General features: G+C 35.1%; 1 protein-coding gene across 1 annotated transcript in view; it reads right to left on the bottom strand.

Moving 5' to 3' along the window:
- Positions 1–1395: 1395 nt before the first annotated feature.
- The window catches only part of copb1 (COPI coat complex subunit beta 1), a 20932-nt gene continuing 3528 nt past the window's right edge, over positions 1396–18799 (bottom strand). Inside the window, 18 exon segments of the mRNA NM_001002013.1 lie at positions 1396–1726; positions 3905–4060; positions 4152–4241; positions 4348–4493; positions 4734–4853; positions 4940–5084; positions 7237–7416; positions 7573–7800; positions 7887–8007; positions 12680–12840; positions 14105–14201; positions 14376–14521; positions 14672–14818; positions 16512–16619; positions 16698–16817; positions 16912–17049; positions 18223–18315; positions 18415–18529. Of these exon segments, the coding sequence (NP_001002013.1) occupies positions 1667–1726; positions 3905–4060; positions 4152–4241; positions 4348–4493; positions 4734–4853; positions 4940–5084; positions 7237–7416; positions 7573–7800; positions 7887–8007; positions 12680–12840; positions 14105–14201; positions 14376–14521; positions 14672–14818; positions 16512–16619; positions 16698–16817; positions 16912–17049; positions 18223–18315; positions 18415–18529 (2371 nt within the window). The 3' untranslated portion in view covers positions 1396–1666.

Raw genomic sequence — 18799 nt, 5'->3', positions numbered from 1 at the left:
TTATTTTTTAGTTCATATATTAAGTGTTAAGTTACAATATTCCTAAAATCATTCCATATAAATCCACAGATTTTTTTACAAAATTCTCAGCAGAAATGCAAAAAATGTTCCCAGATTCTGTCTGGCCCTACTGATGAGAAAGGAAGACGTACAAAATGTGCAGGAAACCAGAAGTGGAAATCACTGTTTTAAGTGTATTACTCATGCATTATTTTAGCTCTTTGTGTTAAATCCTGTTCAATATGAGAGAAAATTTTAATTTACAACAAATTGAATGGTATAATGTTAATAATGTAATAATTTTAAATGTTGTGTAAGCATTTGTTTCCTGTATCACACATCACACAACTGAGAGGGTCTCATCACATCACATCCTTTGGATTTTCCCAGCAAAAACACCCTTCAAAAAATAAAATAAATAAATATTCATCAGGCTTATATAATTAAACTATGAAGATGGAGAAGGGAAGTCTTTTTATGTTTGTTATGAGCTAGAAATAAAAAAAAAAAAAAGTAAAGAACTCTCAAGTATAACCCCTTGAAAATAGAAGTTTTTTTAAATGATATGTTTCATTATATAATTTTTACTGCCTTTTAACAAATAATAACATTTGAACAAACAAGCACTAAGCCTACAGATAATCTTTCGTAAACCTTTATTCATTCATTCATTTTCTTTTCGGAGTACTCCTTTTATTAATCTGGGGTCATCACAGCAGAATGAACCACCATCTTATCCAGCATATGTTTTACGCAGCAGATGCTCTTCTAGCTGCAATCCGTCACTGGGAAACATCCATACACACTCATATACACACACACCCATACACTACAGACAATTTAGCCAACTCAATTCACCTGTACCTCCGGTAAACCGGAGCACCCGGAGGAAACTGATGCAAACATGGGGGAAAACATGCAAACTCACAGAAACACCAACTCACTCAGCCCAGGCTCGAACCAGCAATTTTCTTGCTGTGAGGCAAACGTGCTACCCACTGCACCACCGTGCAGCCCCCATAAACCTTTATAGCAAATTATTTTAACGACAGCATTTACTCACTTCTATTAGGGCTAAGCCACGACCTTGACGCCTTTATCTTTAATATTCTCATACACCATGTAGACATGAAAGTTATGACCACAAGTCTTATGAGTAAGTCATCTAAGAGGCAGGAGACCAAAACAAAATTTTCCAGATTCCAGGAGATTTTCTTCAAGAGAACACATCCTTTGTTGTGTCAACTGTGGTTTGAGGGCACGACTGTTCTCCACTTCTTACAAGCGACCCAATTCATAAAAACACCATCCGCTTAACAAGCGAATAAAACACTATTCGTTTGACGAGAGAATAAAAACACGTCCGTGGCGTGTGTATTTATATATATATGGTGTGCAATGTTTATTGAAACAGATTACAGATTAACAGGGACAATCCCTTTATGAGCAGTTAAGAAGAAGGGTGTTGGTAGAAAATGTCAAAATAATCCCCTTTCTACATTTTTATGGGATTGAAGAGCTTAGATGTTGGCCACAGAGCACTGAATGTGTACGGTAGTCTAGAGAGACACAAACAAGCAATAGAGAAAAGACAAGATATAGGAATAACCAGAGCGCTTTTTAGGCAAATCTTGCTTTTTGCCTCCATGGCCTCAGTCTTTGACCCTTATGAGGCGGTTCTCTTCTGAGAAAGGTTGATCTTGTCACCCAGACTCAAAGCCATTCCCTATTGGAAAAAAAGAAAAGAAAACACAAAGATAAACTATTAATTATATTATTAAAACAGAACTGCAAAACGTAATATAAATAAATAAATAAATACATAAATAAATACATAAATAAAAATAGGACATTTTAATTGACCATTAAAATGCAAAACCCAGGACATTGTTTTGGTAAAAAAAAAAAAAAAAAAAAAAAAAGCATTTTCATTTTGGGTCATTTATCAGACCCTCAAGGACTTTGCAGGGATTTTTTAAATTAATTACAGCCTATAATAAGAATGGCTTTTCTGAAAACATAGGGCATAATTGCGCCAATTCTTGAAAATCACAAACATATACACTACCTGCTAAAAGTCTTGTTGCCTATCCAAGTTTTAAGAACGACAAGTAATAACTTGACTTCTAGTTGATCATTTGATATCAGAGGTGGCTTATATGAAAGGCGAAGGCCTCTAGATTACGCTTATTTTACCAAATAAAATATGATCATGTCTTGATTTTATATAATTTAAGCAGGACAGTAAGGTCTGGCATTGCTTAGACAAAAGTCTTGTCACTTAACAGAAATAATGTACAGTATAGAACAGGGGTCACTAATCTCGTTCCTGAAGGTCTGGTGCCCTGCAGGGTTTAGCTCCAACTTGCCTCAACACACCCGCCTAGGTGTTTCAAGTATACCTAGGTAAGACCTTTATTAGCTTGTTTAGGTGTGTTTGATTAGGGTTGGAGCTAAAATCTGCAGGACACTGGGCCTCCAGGAACAAGTTTGGTGACCCCTGGTATAGAATATAAAGTCATGGTGCAGTGGAAAATGAATGAATATTGTGTCTCCCATGAGCTTGGAGGACCGCATCCATACATCTCTACAATAACTTATTAATAAAGTCATCTGGAATGGCAAAGAAAGCCTTCTTGCAGGACTCCCAGAGTTCATCAAGAATCTTTGGATTCATCTTCAATGACTCCTCCATCCTACCCCAGACATACTCAATAATGTTCATATCTGGTGACTGGACTGTCCAGTCTTGGAGCGCCTTGACCTCCTTTGCTTTCAGGAGCTTTGATGTGGAGGCTCAAGTATGAGAACGAGCACGATCCTGCTGAAGAATTTGCCCACTACTGTGGTTTGTAATGTAAATCAGCAGCACAAGTGTCTTGATACCTCAGGCTGTTAATGTTGCCATCCACTCTGCAGATCTCTCGCATGCCCCCCATACTGAATGTAACCCCTATATAATCTTGGGTCCATGTGTGTTCCAATAGGTCTTCTGCAGTATTTGTGATGATTGAGATGCAGTTTAACACATGATTGATCAGGAAAATCTACCTTCCGACACTTTTCAAATGGTCAACTAGAACTTTTAAAATGTAGATATTTGGACGAAAAACATGACAATAATTCTAAGTAAAAAAAAATCTGTAGACATAATTAAATAGAATTAATCTTAATTACACCTCTAAACATCACTTTTTGTCCAAAAATGTTTTAAAGACTCTTGAAATGCTCTGTCACAGGACTTAAAACATACAAATGATACATTTATGGCTAAACGTAGCAGTGACTCTACAAATGTTCTGTAGCTCCTGGTCAACTGTAATTCAGACTCAACACTGCAGATCCTGTGATGTGAATATTGCAGAAGCGCATATTGCAATATCGATGCTAAAAGGATATTTTGTGCAGCTCTAATAAAAACGGATTAAAATGATCAGAGCATTTTGCTAGAATCTCTACAGACAATCTGCTCCATAATCATACTTTGCTTGAAAAGGTTGTCTGTTGTCTTTTATTAGCTCTAATGTTTATTTCATTTCATGCCTCGGTAGGTCTTTGGAATTATAAAAACTGTTTGGAAAACATATTTCTCAATGAGCTTGGGTTGAAAATTAATAAAATATATAAGCAATTATACATCTGGCAGGCCTGCAGTATGCTTTTGTCATTTATATAAAAGAGTGTTAAAAAATATTGATAAAGAAAAGCATTGCAAATCAAGTTTTATGCATCAGAGCAGGCAAACTAAATCCATTCCTGAAGTTAAAATCAGTATCCACGCCTGGAGATGCACGCATGCTAATCCAGCATTTAGTGTTTACTGTAAAGATCTTAAAGAGGACTTATCAATTATAATAGTGCAAGATGCGGTTTCCATCACTTGGGTTTGCAGGGGCCTCATTACCTGGCTTTTGGCTCGGATCCGAATATGGCCATTGACTGGTGCATCGACTCCCAAATGGATCGGCTTTTCGATGCTAACGTTTGCAAGGGCGTCTTCTCCAAATATAGAGCGAGCATACAGATTTGCTGCCATGAAGCCGCAGATGCCAGACAGGGCCTGGAATTACAAAAGAAAACCAACAGACATGATCATAAATAATTGCATGTTTTCATGATGTTATTTATAGTTCACAGAGGGATATTTGCACCTTCTCTGGGGTCAGGCACTTCATGTTGGTGGACTTCAGAATATGCAGGAGATAATCATTCAGATCTGTGATGTTGGTGTTGACGGTAACCTGTGTGGAAATAAAACCCAGAACAAATTCCAGACATTCCCGCTAAACAGAATAGAGATTAACGTAGCCATTATCTGCTAAGAATCCACCGGTCCTCCAGACTTGCCTTATTTTCCCACTCAAACTCAGCCCACATCTGTCTGAACTCTGCGTCCGTGCAGGAGGCCGGTTGAATGTAGTCCATGATGTCGATGTGAATGTCGCTCAGGACTACGCAGTTTCTGTCACTGGCTGCTCCCGATACATCATAAACTGCAAAACATGTGCTTCTGATTAGTGAAGAAAAATTGAAGAATGAAAATACAAATAGCCCAGAGATAATACCAATGAGACCAAAAATGCTATCCAAGTTAAAGGTTTTAGAATTCCAACATTATTCATAATATCTTCTTTTGTATTTAACATATAAATGAAGACTTGATTTGGAATGCGAGCAAATAATTTTTCAGTGGTGGGTGAACTGTCTGTTTAAATAGAATGGAGTCCACAAACCTATGTTTCCGAATATGATGCCGTTCTCTGTGGAAGCCACTTTCACGTTGGCTTTAATGTTGGCAAAGTCGTGAGGAGCCAATGTAAGAGGAGATGGCTTCTCAACTAATTTAAGGTCACCTGTGGATTAAAAAAAAAAAGTTCAGTAAAACATGAACCAAAAACACAATTACTTCTTAGAAACTATTCTCAGTAACATCTCATACCAAGTGTTGCCAGCTCCAAGGTGCAGTTCTGTAGGGTGTCGCTAGTCTGATTAACAACCAAGACGTCCAAAACTATGTCATACTGATTGACATGGACATAAGCTTCTGCATACACTGGATCTGAGAAACCAGTCAACTGGGTGACCTGGAGGAATATAAAAAGACAGTTCAACCCAAGATAATGGTTTCCAATGCTAATTAGATGGGTTAATAACAACAAGATTCTTTAAAAGCACTTTTGATAATAATATTGTGCAGCCATCAGAGGTCATAGAGCATCCTCTTAAAGAAATTGGTTAAAATTGGGATGGATAAATTCACCAGCCACAACTGCCCACATGTTTTGGTTCTGCCCAAATCTAGGGAGGTTTTGGAAAGTTATTTTTCAATCGTTTAGTTTATGTATGGTTTTCCAAATGCACTTGAACCCCTTTTGCTTAAGGAAGAAATATGTTGAGCAATATTTTTTACTACACTATTGGCAAAGAGTTGAATTCTTCTCTTTTGGAAAAAAACTGAGCCCCCAACACACAGTTGATGGATCAAAGATGTGATGTGTTTTATTCAGCTTGAAAATTTTTTAATTTACTCTAACATTTTTGAAACATGGCATCCCCATGGTTATCTTACATATGTTGATAATTTACAATTCTTAGAGTAGTGGGATTTTGCACTTTCCTTTTTTTACATTTATTTATTTGTCACTATTATATGTATTTATTTATTTGTATTGGAGTTGTAAATGCACTTTATACATACACTGCTGTGCTTATGTGTGGCCCTTGAGGACTGTAATGTTTGCAGGCTTTTAGCTATGTGTCTTTTTTGTTAAAGCCACAAAAGAGATATTAGTGTTGGGGATGTTTGTTTGTACATTTGTCTTTTGTTGTTGTTGACTGCTTGTTTTTTTTTCTGTGCAAATTTGTAAAAAAAAAAAAAAAAAACTTCCTATAAATAAAGTATATAAAAAGCCGTGTGTGTGTCCCATATTTACTTGTGACCCAGCTGACCAAGTTGCATATTACTACAGGGTGTCAAAATGGCTTGTAATAATTTAGGAGAAAAAAAAAACATAACATTTACATTTCTTAATTCCTTCCCTGTACAAAGAGATGATTTACCATAGGTAACCTATTAGCCAATAAGCAGAGAGGGACTTCAAACGTCACTGGGAAGCCTTTAAGTCAATAAACAGTCATGGTAATCTAACTGATTAGCACAAACTATTTGTTCATATGGATATATTTTACTGAGTTCCTGTACACAAGTGGGACATTCTTAGACTGTTGCCAGAAGTGATGCTGTAAAGGGACAGTTCACCCAAACATTTACTTGCTATATACTAGGGCTGTGCAATTAATCGAAAATTTAGTTTCGATTTCGACTTCAAACGATTATAAAAAAAAACATTAATTAAGATAAAAGGATTATTGCATCATATACCTCCCCCTCTCCAGTTGGACACATTTGTATTGTAATTAGAGTTACTAGCCTTCCTGAATTATTAGCAACCCTTTTTCCCTCAAATTCTGTTTAACGGAGAGAAGATTGTTTCAACCCATTTGTAAACATAAGTTTAATAAGTCATTTATCTAATAACTGATTTCTTTTATCTTTGCTATGCGGTGTCTTTGCAGTACATAATATTTAACTAGATATTTTTTTAAATACAAGCATTCAGCTTTAGGTGCAATTCAAAGGCTTAATTAGGATTATTAGGTAAGGCATTGTATAACAGTAGCTTATTCTGCATACAATCAAAAAATATTGTGCTTAAGGGGGCTAATAATATTGACCTTAAAATAGGTTTCAAAGTATTTAAACATGCTTTTGTTCTAGAAAAAAAATAAAACAAATAAGAATTTCTCCAGAAGAAAAATATTATAGCAATTACTGCAAAAAATGCCTTGCTCTGTTTAACATAATTTGGGAAATATATAAAAAATAATAATAATAATAATAAAATAATAATAATATTCACGGGAGGGAGAATAATTTTGACTTCATCTGTATATCATTTTGAATAATCATGATTACAATTATGACCAACAAAATCGTGATTATGATTTTTTCCCCATAATTGAACAGGTTCCAGGTTGCTTCAAAATATCTTGTGTTCAACAGAAGAAAGTCGAACAGCTTTGAGTGAACTATCCCTTTAAGCGTTAAAATTTCCATCAGTTGAACAAACATGCCCTCTGGTGGTGAACAGACAAACTTTTCAACTATGTTTAGGCTCCAGCTAGTTAGTCACCATTACAAAAACAAGATTCAAACTGACAAAATCTGCTAAACACCTTATTAAGTTTGGAGGCCAGTGGATCTGTGGCTTCTTTCCTCTGAGTATTGCCCATAGCGGCCAGCAGACTGAGCTGGAACTGGTCCTCTTTGGACGCCATCTCATTCTTAGCAGTTAACTGCATAAAGGAGATTGGATCGTCGGCCTGAACAGTCACATTACGCTTCTCAGACTCTTTCTGATAAAACAAGAACAGCAGAATTTATTAAAATGGCCACAAATAAAACCAGCAACAATCTAGTCATAGCATAACAAAAGAATCACCTTTACATGGATGTAGCAGTAACATGAGCACATTATTTAGTAGGTAATCAACAAGCATTAACATGTTTACCTTCTGAGACAGTTTCTCCTCTTCCAGTCGAACAGCGAGCATATGGGACAGGGATCTGCGGCACTCTTTGTTGAAGATGTCATTCATAAGAGGCGAGCACTCGGACAGGACCTTGAGACACAGTGAGATCCGGTCCACATCATCATCAGTGATGGGCTTCTTGGGTAGAGATGACTTGCCCAGATGGAGCACAGTGGCCATGATCAGCATGGCCTCTGCTACGAACGACTAAGAGTAGGAAAACATCCATTAGACTTGATTAATATGCTGACCCAGAGTTCATCAGAGAAGCAGTGATAAACATGCAAACTTACATTTTGTCTTCTTTTGTCTTCTGCGAGGGCAACATAGCGCAGGGCCACTTTGGTGAGGGTGGTGGCCAGTGAGGCAGCAACATAAAAGTCTCCATCCATCAGGAAACCCCTCAGAGGAGGCCTGCGGAATAGACATGTATGATAAAGATGAAATTATCTGTGGTAAATCAGTACAGTAGAGATGATTCTGTTGAACACAACAAAAAATATTTCGAAGAAAGCTGAAAACCTGTAACCTACCTTTGACTGTATAGTATTTGTTTTACCTCCCATGAAAGTCAATGGATACAGGTTTTCAGCTTTATTCGAAATATCTTATGGTGCTTTCACATCTGTAGTTTGCTTCATTTTATCCGGACCAAGGGCAATAAATGATACATTATAGCATTTTCTGCTGTCTTTGGGTCCTTTTTACACCACATTGATTGCTTTGGTCTGAACCAGTTGAAAAGAACCAAAATGCAGTCATCTGACAAAATCCACATTACTCATTGGCCAGATTTTATTGAGCATATTTCTTAAACTGCTTTTTGATTGGTCAGAATTCATGCGCAGGAAAATGCCAATGGAACTCCAGCAAGTAAACAAACTGGCAGACACAAAATGACTATGGAGCTACGACTGCGGTGATTGATTGTATACATTACTTTAGACAAACTATAGTTACATTTCGAGAATAAAGCGTGGCTGCAGCCGGAAAACAATGTTTTAAAGCATTACAAACGAAAAAGGCACATAGTAAGTCACTTCAGAAGGAGGCGTAAATTTATTTTGCTAAACTGCGAGATGGTCATCTTCCGGAAATAATACCAGCAATCCATCAGGTAATATTTTTCCCTCTCTCTCTCTCTGTTGGTAAAGCGCTGTCAACAATTATTTTTCCTTCACATTTCATAATGCACAGCGCATCGGTCTACGGCAGCTGGATTAGTCCAAAAAGGTGCAGTACTTTTTGCGGTAGGGTTTTAGTTTGGTCCGCTTTTGATACGCACTTGAGTGTGATTGCTAGATTCACACCTGCCTAAACGTACCGCACCAAAAGGGGAAAACGAAATCTAGTGTGAATCAACCAAACTAAATAAGGCAGGTGTGAAAGCACCCTTAGTGTTCGACAGGAAAACAGTCAAGTGAAGGGTGAATAACACGTATCTTGGGTAAACTATACATTTAAAGTGAGCATACACATTTTTCTGTTGTTCAAACTCGTACACTATTACCCCCTATCAGGAACCACATTATGCTCATATGGTCATGTTTCATACCGTGCATGTGAAAAGAACTTATGAGCCAAGGGGTTTATGAGCTCTCAATCATTATTAAACATGACAAAAAATGTTTGGAAGCTGTCAGATTGAATTTGTGAGGTCTTTGCGGTTGAACAAGCCAATCATGCATGACAGTTGTCAGAGAAAGACAGAGATTTACTTTGTAATCCACAAACACATGGTGACGCGGAGTGTTGGTTTCCCCAGTGCAAAAAAAGGAACCTTAATGTTGTGTACAATTACAGAGCAAGAGGCTCTGTAAGCAATGATTTTAGTGCAGCATTTTATTCGGTTGCTGCAGAATTTGCAGGGTCATAAAATGTGCATATTTTCATAAACTCTCTCAAGACGTGTGCATGGACATAAGGTCCTCTGACCATCACAATCCACAATGCGTATGCCCAGCTTCACAAATAAAAGAAGCACTTCGAATTAGGGCTGCACGATATATCGTTTCAGCATCGAAATCGCGATGTGCGCATCCGCGATAGTCACATCGCAGGAGGGTGCGATGCAAAAAAAAAAAAATAAAAAATTATATATATATTATGGGTGGAGCCGAACCGGAATACGGTATTCGGAAAAGCAGGAATAGCGTGTTTTTACGAATACTTATTTCAAACAATACTTGATAAATTATTTGTATTTGGGAACAAGAAAAACATTATATCAAAAAGCTGCGTTTCCTCATGAGACCGCACTGCATGCCCGCGTGAGTGAGTGAGTGAGTTAGTGAGTGAGACGTTCAGGAGTCGGTGGGCGGGGTGGGGCCGGGGTAAGGAGACTGAGCAGGCTGCTTCTCTATACAGCAACAGAGAAGGCTTGGCAGAGCGAAAAATACTTTTCTGCATTACTATTTTTGTTTATTTTATCATACTAAAATAACACGTGACAGAAGTTCACTCAAAAGTGAAAGTTCTTTCTGTTATTTACTAACACTCCCGTCATTCCTACTACTTTCAGAACATAAATTTTGATATTTTACCATATGAAAATGCAATGCTGTTATGAAAATTGAGAAATTAAAGCAATAGTGCAGAGATCTGGTCCCCGCGTCAGGTCAGGGTGCACCTGTAACCTTAAAAACGCAGACGCGGCGGAGGCGCACTAAACTCACACGGGAAAGAACTGGGCATTCAATTCATGTTTTAGTGAAATAATTCTTTAAATACAGCTCTTTTGATCTCTAAAGGGGAAAAAAGCAAAAGAAATTTGTCGTTAATTTTAGCAAAGACGCAACTGCCTGTCATTTTCACATTCGTTTTTCAGTTAGGGATTTGGTCTATTAGAGTAACCTAATAAAATTGTTTTGTTGAACATTGTAGTCTACACAATAATCGATATTATAATTTATTATATACACTAGCTATTATTAAAACTAAACTATACAATTGATAAAACAAAACCCTTTTTAATGTTTGCTTTCATTTTGACACCGCTAACAGTTGTAATAAGAAACATCACATTTTGCAGAAGCATGCAGTCTCAAGTTAAAAACACCTTTTGAGTTTAAAGATGATCAGCCTGCCATGTCAGGTTTACAGTGTCATAAATTAAATGGGTAGCATGAGTAAAGGGGATTTGCCCAGCACACAACCTCATGCGCTGCAGGTAGGCTGAATGATAATCTTTAAAAATATATAGGCTATGCAATAAAAAACTTTAAACATTTATTTATTTTTTAATGAAAAGAAAAGAAATCAGGAGAGTAAAATATAATTTAAACCACTGGTCTGGCGCTGATACTTTGTATCCAGAAAAATTGGAAAAAAGCAGATGAAAATCTGGCTTGGGAGACGGCGATAACATATCAGTTTTTCAGCAAAGATCACGACATCATTGTGATGCGTTTATCATACAACGCAGTTTGTGTTTATAATCATTAATATTAACTAGTATTAATTCTCTCTCTAGACTTAGTTTTAGGGCTTGTTGTCGGCGCAATATAGCCTCGGCTTATTGCACGTACGAATCCGATTGTGAAGAATGATTAAGCGCTTGCATTTTTTTATTGCATCCTTTTCGCAAGTTATTCACTTGTTTTGTTTTTTAAGTGGTGCGAACATTATTTACTGGCAAACATGTTCCTCGATCTCGTACATCAACAAATAATGTAGCCTACTTAAGTTAATTTACCTTTTATGTAAAAATTAAGGAATAACCGAATTTAATATTAATAAATAAAACATCCGTATAAACGTACATGTTTATTTTTGAACTTTCGTTAATAAAACAACACTAAACTGTTTATAAATATTGTAGTTAAATATTACATTACTTTAACTGCTTGAAACTGTATAATAATAACAATTAAACGTTACATTTTTAAGAACTTAACAAAAATTCTAAATGGCACTTTATTAATCAGTGTAATAATAATATAAATATTACTAATTATACGTAAAAAGAAAATATTAACCTAGTAACAATATAAGTCAGATGTTTAAAAAAACAGCGTAGTTTCTCTCCACCTTTTGTAGTCATATTTTTAATTATTTGCCAGAAAAACTAACATGTTGACTTTGTCCGGTTTAAGTGAAGAATGGGGTTATAATGTTTCCAGCAATACACTGTCAGACGGTGTGCTTGTAGCGAAAAATGCACAGACAGGCTACTTTTTCACAACCATGCGAGAGAGGGCTTCTGCTTCTGTTCCGCCGCCCGCATTTCTCGCAACGCAGGTTTCTCTACTCTGCGGAGCGGCGCGTTCTTAAGTAGTTACCAAATAGCCTATGCTCAATTTCTCGTCAATGTCTTCCATTTATCACTTTCTCTTTTGTATCTGGCCATTTTTGCAAATGCCTCTGCCATGCCTGGCTGAGCTGGGCTTCTGTGTTTAGAAGACAGGAGTTGATTAAGCCTACATGGCTTTTTTTCCCTCGCCGTCAATCGCCACTAGCTTGCATGGTTCGGGACCCGTGGATCTGCGTATCGATGGATTTGCTCCTCAGTGTTTGGACTCTCAGCACTCAGCAGTGAATATTAAAACACACTTTACTTAAAACCCCCATAAAAAAAAGCTTAATCCAAATTGATTCGTTCACCTTTCTAGTTCGGCACGAATCCAAAATGTTCCCAGATGTAAGAGTTCGTTTTCTAACAAGATTCATGGTTGAACTTGAACTTGCTGAATCGCGCCTAATGTTATATTCTAACAGATATGTAATACTTGGCAACATAACAGTAATTTGTGTTTTAAAGTGCGTGACGTCACGTGACGCGGTTGTCATGGTGACCGTCACAGCCCTAGTTTTAAGTAAATATATATATATATATATATATATATATATATATATATATATATATATATATATATATATATATATATAAAATATCGCAATATATATCGCAGAGGAAAAAAATATCGCAATGTCAATTTTTTCCAATATCGTGCAGCCCTACTTCGAATCACAAGAGAACAGCATTAAATAGAGGGCATAACAAGTCAAAGTTAGTTTAGCACTATTTATCCGAGTGCTTGTATTGAAGTGTTTGTTGGAAAATATCTGGTGCATAAGGAATGATCACCTGTCCTCTTCTTTTTTGGATGGTCTGGAGGTGCTGAGGGCACTCTGGGTTACGTATGTGCCCATTTCTGTCACCAGTTTAGGAGCTGGAGCTGCGGTCACCTCCTCCTCAGGCTTCACCTCTCCAGCCTCCTTCTTCAACTCATTCTCAACAATTGGAATCTGAATAAGGAAAAAAAAAAAAAAAAGCTTTAAAAAAAAACTTCTAATTACTTTGAACTTGGCCTTAAATATCTTAATTTTTGTTATTGCAACTGTTATTTGCAGCAGCACAGTAATGGTCAATGTCTGGCTGAAGAAACATCCTCACCATTAATTAAAAAATGAGGTTATGTTGATTTTATATGCATATTGAAATAAAACCCATATTCTTATAGTTTGTCTTAATTGTTTAATAAATGATCCAAATTGTGCAATTCAAAAGCGGGGAAAACTGCAAACACAGAGCGGCAGATTTAAACCAGGACTAATGCCATCTATGTGGAAAACTGAATATGCCAAAAGAAGTGTCTCAGAAAAAGTAGAGCTGGGCGATATGGCCAAAAAAATTATCACGCTAATTTTTTTCATATCAGTCGATATCGATAATAATCACGATTAATGTCAAATCTTTATATCAATTAAATGTATAGGATTTTCAGCATGCCAATCACTTTCTGCAGCTGATTTAACACATTTTGTGAAATGTTTTAGCTGACTGACAATATAAATAATAAAAAAATAAACAAAAAAACAATCTTAATTCAACATTTACTGTTCAAGTTTTCAACAACCAAAGACATTACCAACAAATTATTGGATATTATTGTTCAACGTCAAAATAAATTAATAAAATAAAACAGGTTTGGAACAAGTAAAATGTGAGTTAATAGTCACAGAACTTTCAGTTTTGGATGAACTGTCCGATTGATAGCAGGTATGGTGAATTTAGGGTGAAATATCTTTTATGGAAGCTAACGATTACTTGATGATCTATTGATTGTCAATAACCATTTAATCGATAAATATGTTTTTGCATATAAACTTCATAACTAGACAAATAAAAGTAAAAAAAAAAGATTTACTTATGTTTGTAATTAACCAAATAATTTTCCATTAATGTTTATCATATTATTAATTTACAATAAATACACAGATATACCCAGGACCACGTATAAAACATTACAATTGTTTTAAAAAAATCAAGATACTTCCATTCTGATATACTTTCTGTTATTTTCCAGACCCACAACCTTTAGCCCTGAGAGCCTCTGACTAACTTTCATTCCACTTGACATGTTAGTGCTCTCAAGGAATCAATTTACACTTCAGCAGTCCAAAGCAATCCAGGTAATTTTCCCAGAAAAGCATTAAATGCAACTTTATGACATTTAAATAAAAAAAGAATTATAATAATAATAAAAGTGTTGCACCATGCTCTACAAACCTCTCCTAAAGATCTGCGCACTTCTGTCATGACACTCTGAATGTCCTCTTTAGTGCTGCAATATTCACCCAAAATCCACAGAGCTCCTCTATAAATCCTGTAACAAAGAAGCCCTCCTTTAAAAAAAATCACTACACTAAATCCCAATCACATTTTCAATGCAGAAGAGGATTTTCAGTATTTCAGTATAACAACAGTTATCTAAAACAATACACCAAAGTAATTTGCCATATACAAATTATTTATGATTTAACCAAGCAAAATCTCTTACTTGACTGTCTTTATTGCATGGAAGACCTCCAGCATCTTCTCAATGATGAGGGGTCGCAGGTTGTCAAACCTCTGAATGGCCTCCCGCACAAACTCCAGCACATCAGCAGCAGCCGCTTCATTAGTGTCACTCAGGAACTCCATCAGCTGTGGACAAACACAAAACACAAGCACTCATTTAAATAGAAATAGTAAGAAGATGTAATAAGCCTAGATCCAAAAAAATTTAACTTTATTCTTAGCAATGATTGTTTTAAAATTGATTCCCTTTAAATAGTGTCTTATTTCAGTACGTACCACAGGGATGACATTGGCTGCCATGTCAGGGAAGCGAACACTACATGAGTGCAGAGTGCGAACCAGCAGCTGCCTGTACTTGTCTGTGTCTTCGTGTTCTGTCACATTGTTGGTTTTGATGACTTCTTTCTTTAGCACAATTACCAGCTGTGGAGAGAAAAAAAAAAGTCACGCCTCTATTTGAAAAGTCTTTTGTTTTATTCTTTTATTATTTTTATTAATGATACATTAACCCCCATTGTGTTTATAAAATCAAAACTGTGACTGAAATATCCTACTGTTACCTACTTTAAATGCTATACATTTTTTTTAAGGAATAATTACAGGAAGTCTTTTTTATTTTGTAGCTACTTAAAAAAGTGTGCTTGTAAAATAATACAGTTTCTAACTAAAGTTTCTGTATACAGCGCTCGGCATATTTGTACACCCCTCACAAATACTTAAATTAATATTTTCTATAGGAAGTTGTACAATATTATATTTCTGCACATACATTGGATTAGTTAGTACTAAAGCCAAATCTGTGGTTTCTAATTGTTTTTGTAATATTTTGCATGCATTTAGATATATTATCTTTCCATTTCTAAATATGTTTGGTGACTAAAATATTATTTTAATAAATATATGTTTAATAAATCAATTTGGCTCAAATGCATTTAAAGATGTTACCAATATTCACTGAGAAATGGATAAAAATATTCATTTTCAAAATGAGGTGTACTTAATTATTCTGAGAAATGCAGGTGTATTTAAATTAATATTAAAAAAACAAATTATGTAATATATTACATATATATTATATGTAATATAACTATGTTGTTAAATTGAATAGGTTATATGATATCAACTGATATGAGAAAACTAAAATTACTAAAAAAAATTTTAAACAACACAAAAGAGTAATATTAAAAATATATATTAAAAACTTAAAATGGAGTACAGATTTAACTTATGAATCATTATATTTAGGTAATATAAATACAGACAGATGGATAAATATAGACAAGAAATGTAATTATTTTTGGCAGCTAGTAAAAAAAATTACAAAAAATGGTTAAAATTAGAGTCACCTACAGTCAAAGAATGGATTGATACAGTACACACTATACATGTCATGGAAATGTATGTAATTTTTCATTAAGAACACAGATTGAAAAGGTTTTTCTAATTTGGAGTAAAAGGATTAGGGAGTATATTTAATCCCTTTTATTTATATAGCCCTTTACTGGACGCTCAAAACTCCTCATCCACCACCAGTGTGCAGCATCCACCTGGATGACGCGACGGCAGCTACATTGCGCCAGACTGCACACCACACACCAGCTGATTGGTGGAGAGGAGACAGAGTGATAAATCCTATTATGATGAGGATGGTTAGAAGGCCATAATGAACAGAATCCAGTGGGCAAATTTGGCCAGGATGTCAGGGTTAAACCCCTACTCTTTTTCGAAGGACATCCTGGGATTTTTAACGACCACAGAGAGCGAGGGCCTCGGTTTAACTCATTCGAATGACTGCGCTTACTGAGCAGTATAGAGTCCATCTTCTAAAGGATTTGTAGCTCGCCATGTTTTAATGTTTATAGTTGTTGTTGTTAAAGGAAAGTAAACACAAAGCATATGCAAGATCTGTAAGTCTCTTTCTATATGACAGATTGTGTAAGTTATACATATATGAAGTGTAAGTTATATATGCATTTTGTTTTGGAAACTAAAAATAAAAATGTTAAAAAAATAATAAAAAGGAATCCTAAAGAAAATGAATTTGAAAATGAAAAAAATAATAATAATAATTAATAATAATAATAATAATAATAATAGTACAGTTTGTGACACACACCTCCTCCACATTGCGGGATGACACCAGGTCCAACGCCAACTGTAAAGTCTTCTTGCGGACCTCGAGGTCAGGAGTGGTCAAAACCCTCAAAATATCCATCACCAAGTCCTACGAGCAGAAGACAGTGACAGGTTTACTGACTTGCAAAATGAATGTGTTGTACAGAGACGCTGAACTGATTTGTACCTGCAGTACACGCTCGTGTGTCGGGTGTTCCTTCAACTCAATCAGCCTGTCTAGAACAATGAGTTTAACGTTGTTATCGCTCTCTTTAATGATCAGATCAATGTAGCACTGAGCAGCAGCCTGAAAAAAACATTTAAATAATGTAAGTCCACTTTAACATCATGCAAAAAACGGTGAAAAATATGGTGAAAACCCCTAGTGCTAAATGTTGTACCTTGATGGCGGTGGGAGCACTGGACAGAGTAACCAGAGTTCCAGCTGCTTCATATTTAACAGCAGGACTCGACGACTGCAGCAGATTGTAAATACAGCGAATAAAACGAGCTCGCTCAGAGGGGTTCGCATGGCAGACCTAAACAAAAATAAAATAGACGTGTAAGAATATTCTAGGCTGCTTGATAGTATGCAGTGTGCATATAAGTGACTGAACAATGATATTATGATCATGATGGTTTATGATGTTACCATTGTTTAATATTTGTGATATGAGATTCAGGTCAGTATATTTGAAATGAAACTGAAATAATTGTAGACCAATTTCATGTTTGTTTGTTTGTTTTTTTTTCATTTTTGTATATATATATATATATATATATATATATATATTTTTTTTTTTTTTTCACAACATTGTTACACAATAAGTTCTACTTAACATCTTCAATATAATTCATTTAAAATCACTTATTGAAATTGCATCATAATTCAACCCATAATTGCAAAAACAAAAGATAATTTCACACAATATAGTGAAATATGAATTTTTTTTTTTTTTTTTTTTGCATAAAACTACATTTTATATTAATTTAGCAGTTCTAATACAACCTAATATTAAACAATATTAAGTATATGTCACATTGGACAACAAAACCAGCCTTAAGTGTCCATTTCTTTAAAGTACATTTTAGATCACCTGAAGGTGGAATGAAGAACATTTCTATTGACGTAGAGTTTGTTAGGACAAAATTTTATTTAACTTTGTTCGAACAAAAGTATATTATCTATTTTAAAATATGAATAACAATAATAAATAAACGTTTTGCCTTTAATATTGCTCAATGCATATTACTAATCAAAAAACTATTTGATATTGAAACAGTTTTGATATACTTACAGTAAAATGAAACATGTTTTTTTTTTTGGCATATAAGAAAAAATCCACTAGTTTGACCTATACTATGTATTTTTGGCTATTGACAAAAATATATCCTTGCAAAACCTAGACTGGTTTTGCAGTCCAGGAACAGTCATAATAATTAGTAAAAAACGAATTGGCTCAATTTTTGTAGTACTAAACCAAACTGACTGTGTGAGAATAGAAAACTGCTTCATATACAAAAGTCCTGTCACTAGTCAAAAATAAACACTTGTTTTGTTAATAACTTAAATTAGTGTAAAACTTCAAATTGCTGGTTGTTAGCAATGATAGCAACTTGTAAAAGCTATAAAGTTGCATAATAATGTGATTTCTTTCCTTTCAAATGTGTTGTTTTGAAATGTTAGCTACTGTTTTATCTGAAAAGCTCACCTTATAAATCAGTTCCACAATCACCAGCTGTAAAATGTCTCCGAAAGTATGCACCTGATCAATACAAGTGCTAAGGTAGTCCAGAGCTCGATCCTGCAGACATGCGTCAAAAAAAAAAAAAAAACTTAAAATTCACGACATTCTTTCTAGCATTCAATGCACAATTTCCATAACTATAGTAAGATTGTGTACCTGATCTGCGTGAATCAACATCATAAACGCATTCCTCTTGCAGCTCGCATCTTTTTCGTTTACAAGAAAGTCATGAATCAACTCAGGAGCGTCTGGGATCAAATGCTCAAAATTCCTAATGAAAGCATTATAAAAAGAAATTAGAAAAATGCTTTGCTTCTTGTTTCATGCATTTACAGACATACAATTTCATTCTGGAGATTTCACAAAGTCAAATGTAAGACCTTTTAAAAACTATTATTAAATAAATGTAAGATCTATATCACTATCTTTGTCTCATTTGTAGTCTGAATAAAGCCGATTATATTTTACATTTAAATAAAAATATTACACTACCACCACTAATTTTTTATAAGTATTATGTGTAAGATTTTTAAACACTAAA

Source organism: Danio rerio, chromosome 7 (genome assembly GCF_049306965.1).
Source record: "Danio rerio strain Tuebingen ecotype United States chromosome 7, GRCz12tu, whole genome shotgun sequence".
Lineage (NCBI taxonomy): Eukaryota > Metazoa > Chordata > Actinopteri > Cypriniformes > Danionidae > Danio > Danio rerio.
This window is presented reverse-complemented; position numbering and strand designations above follow the sequence as displayed.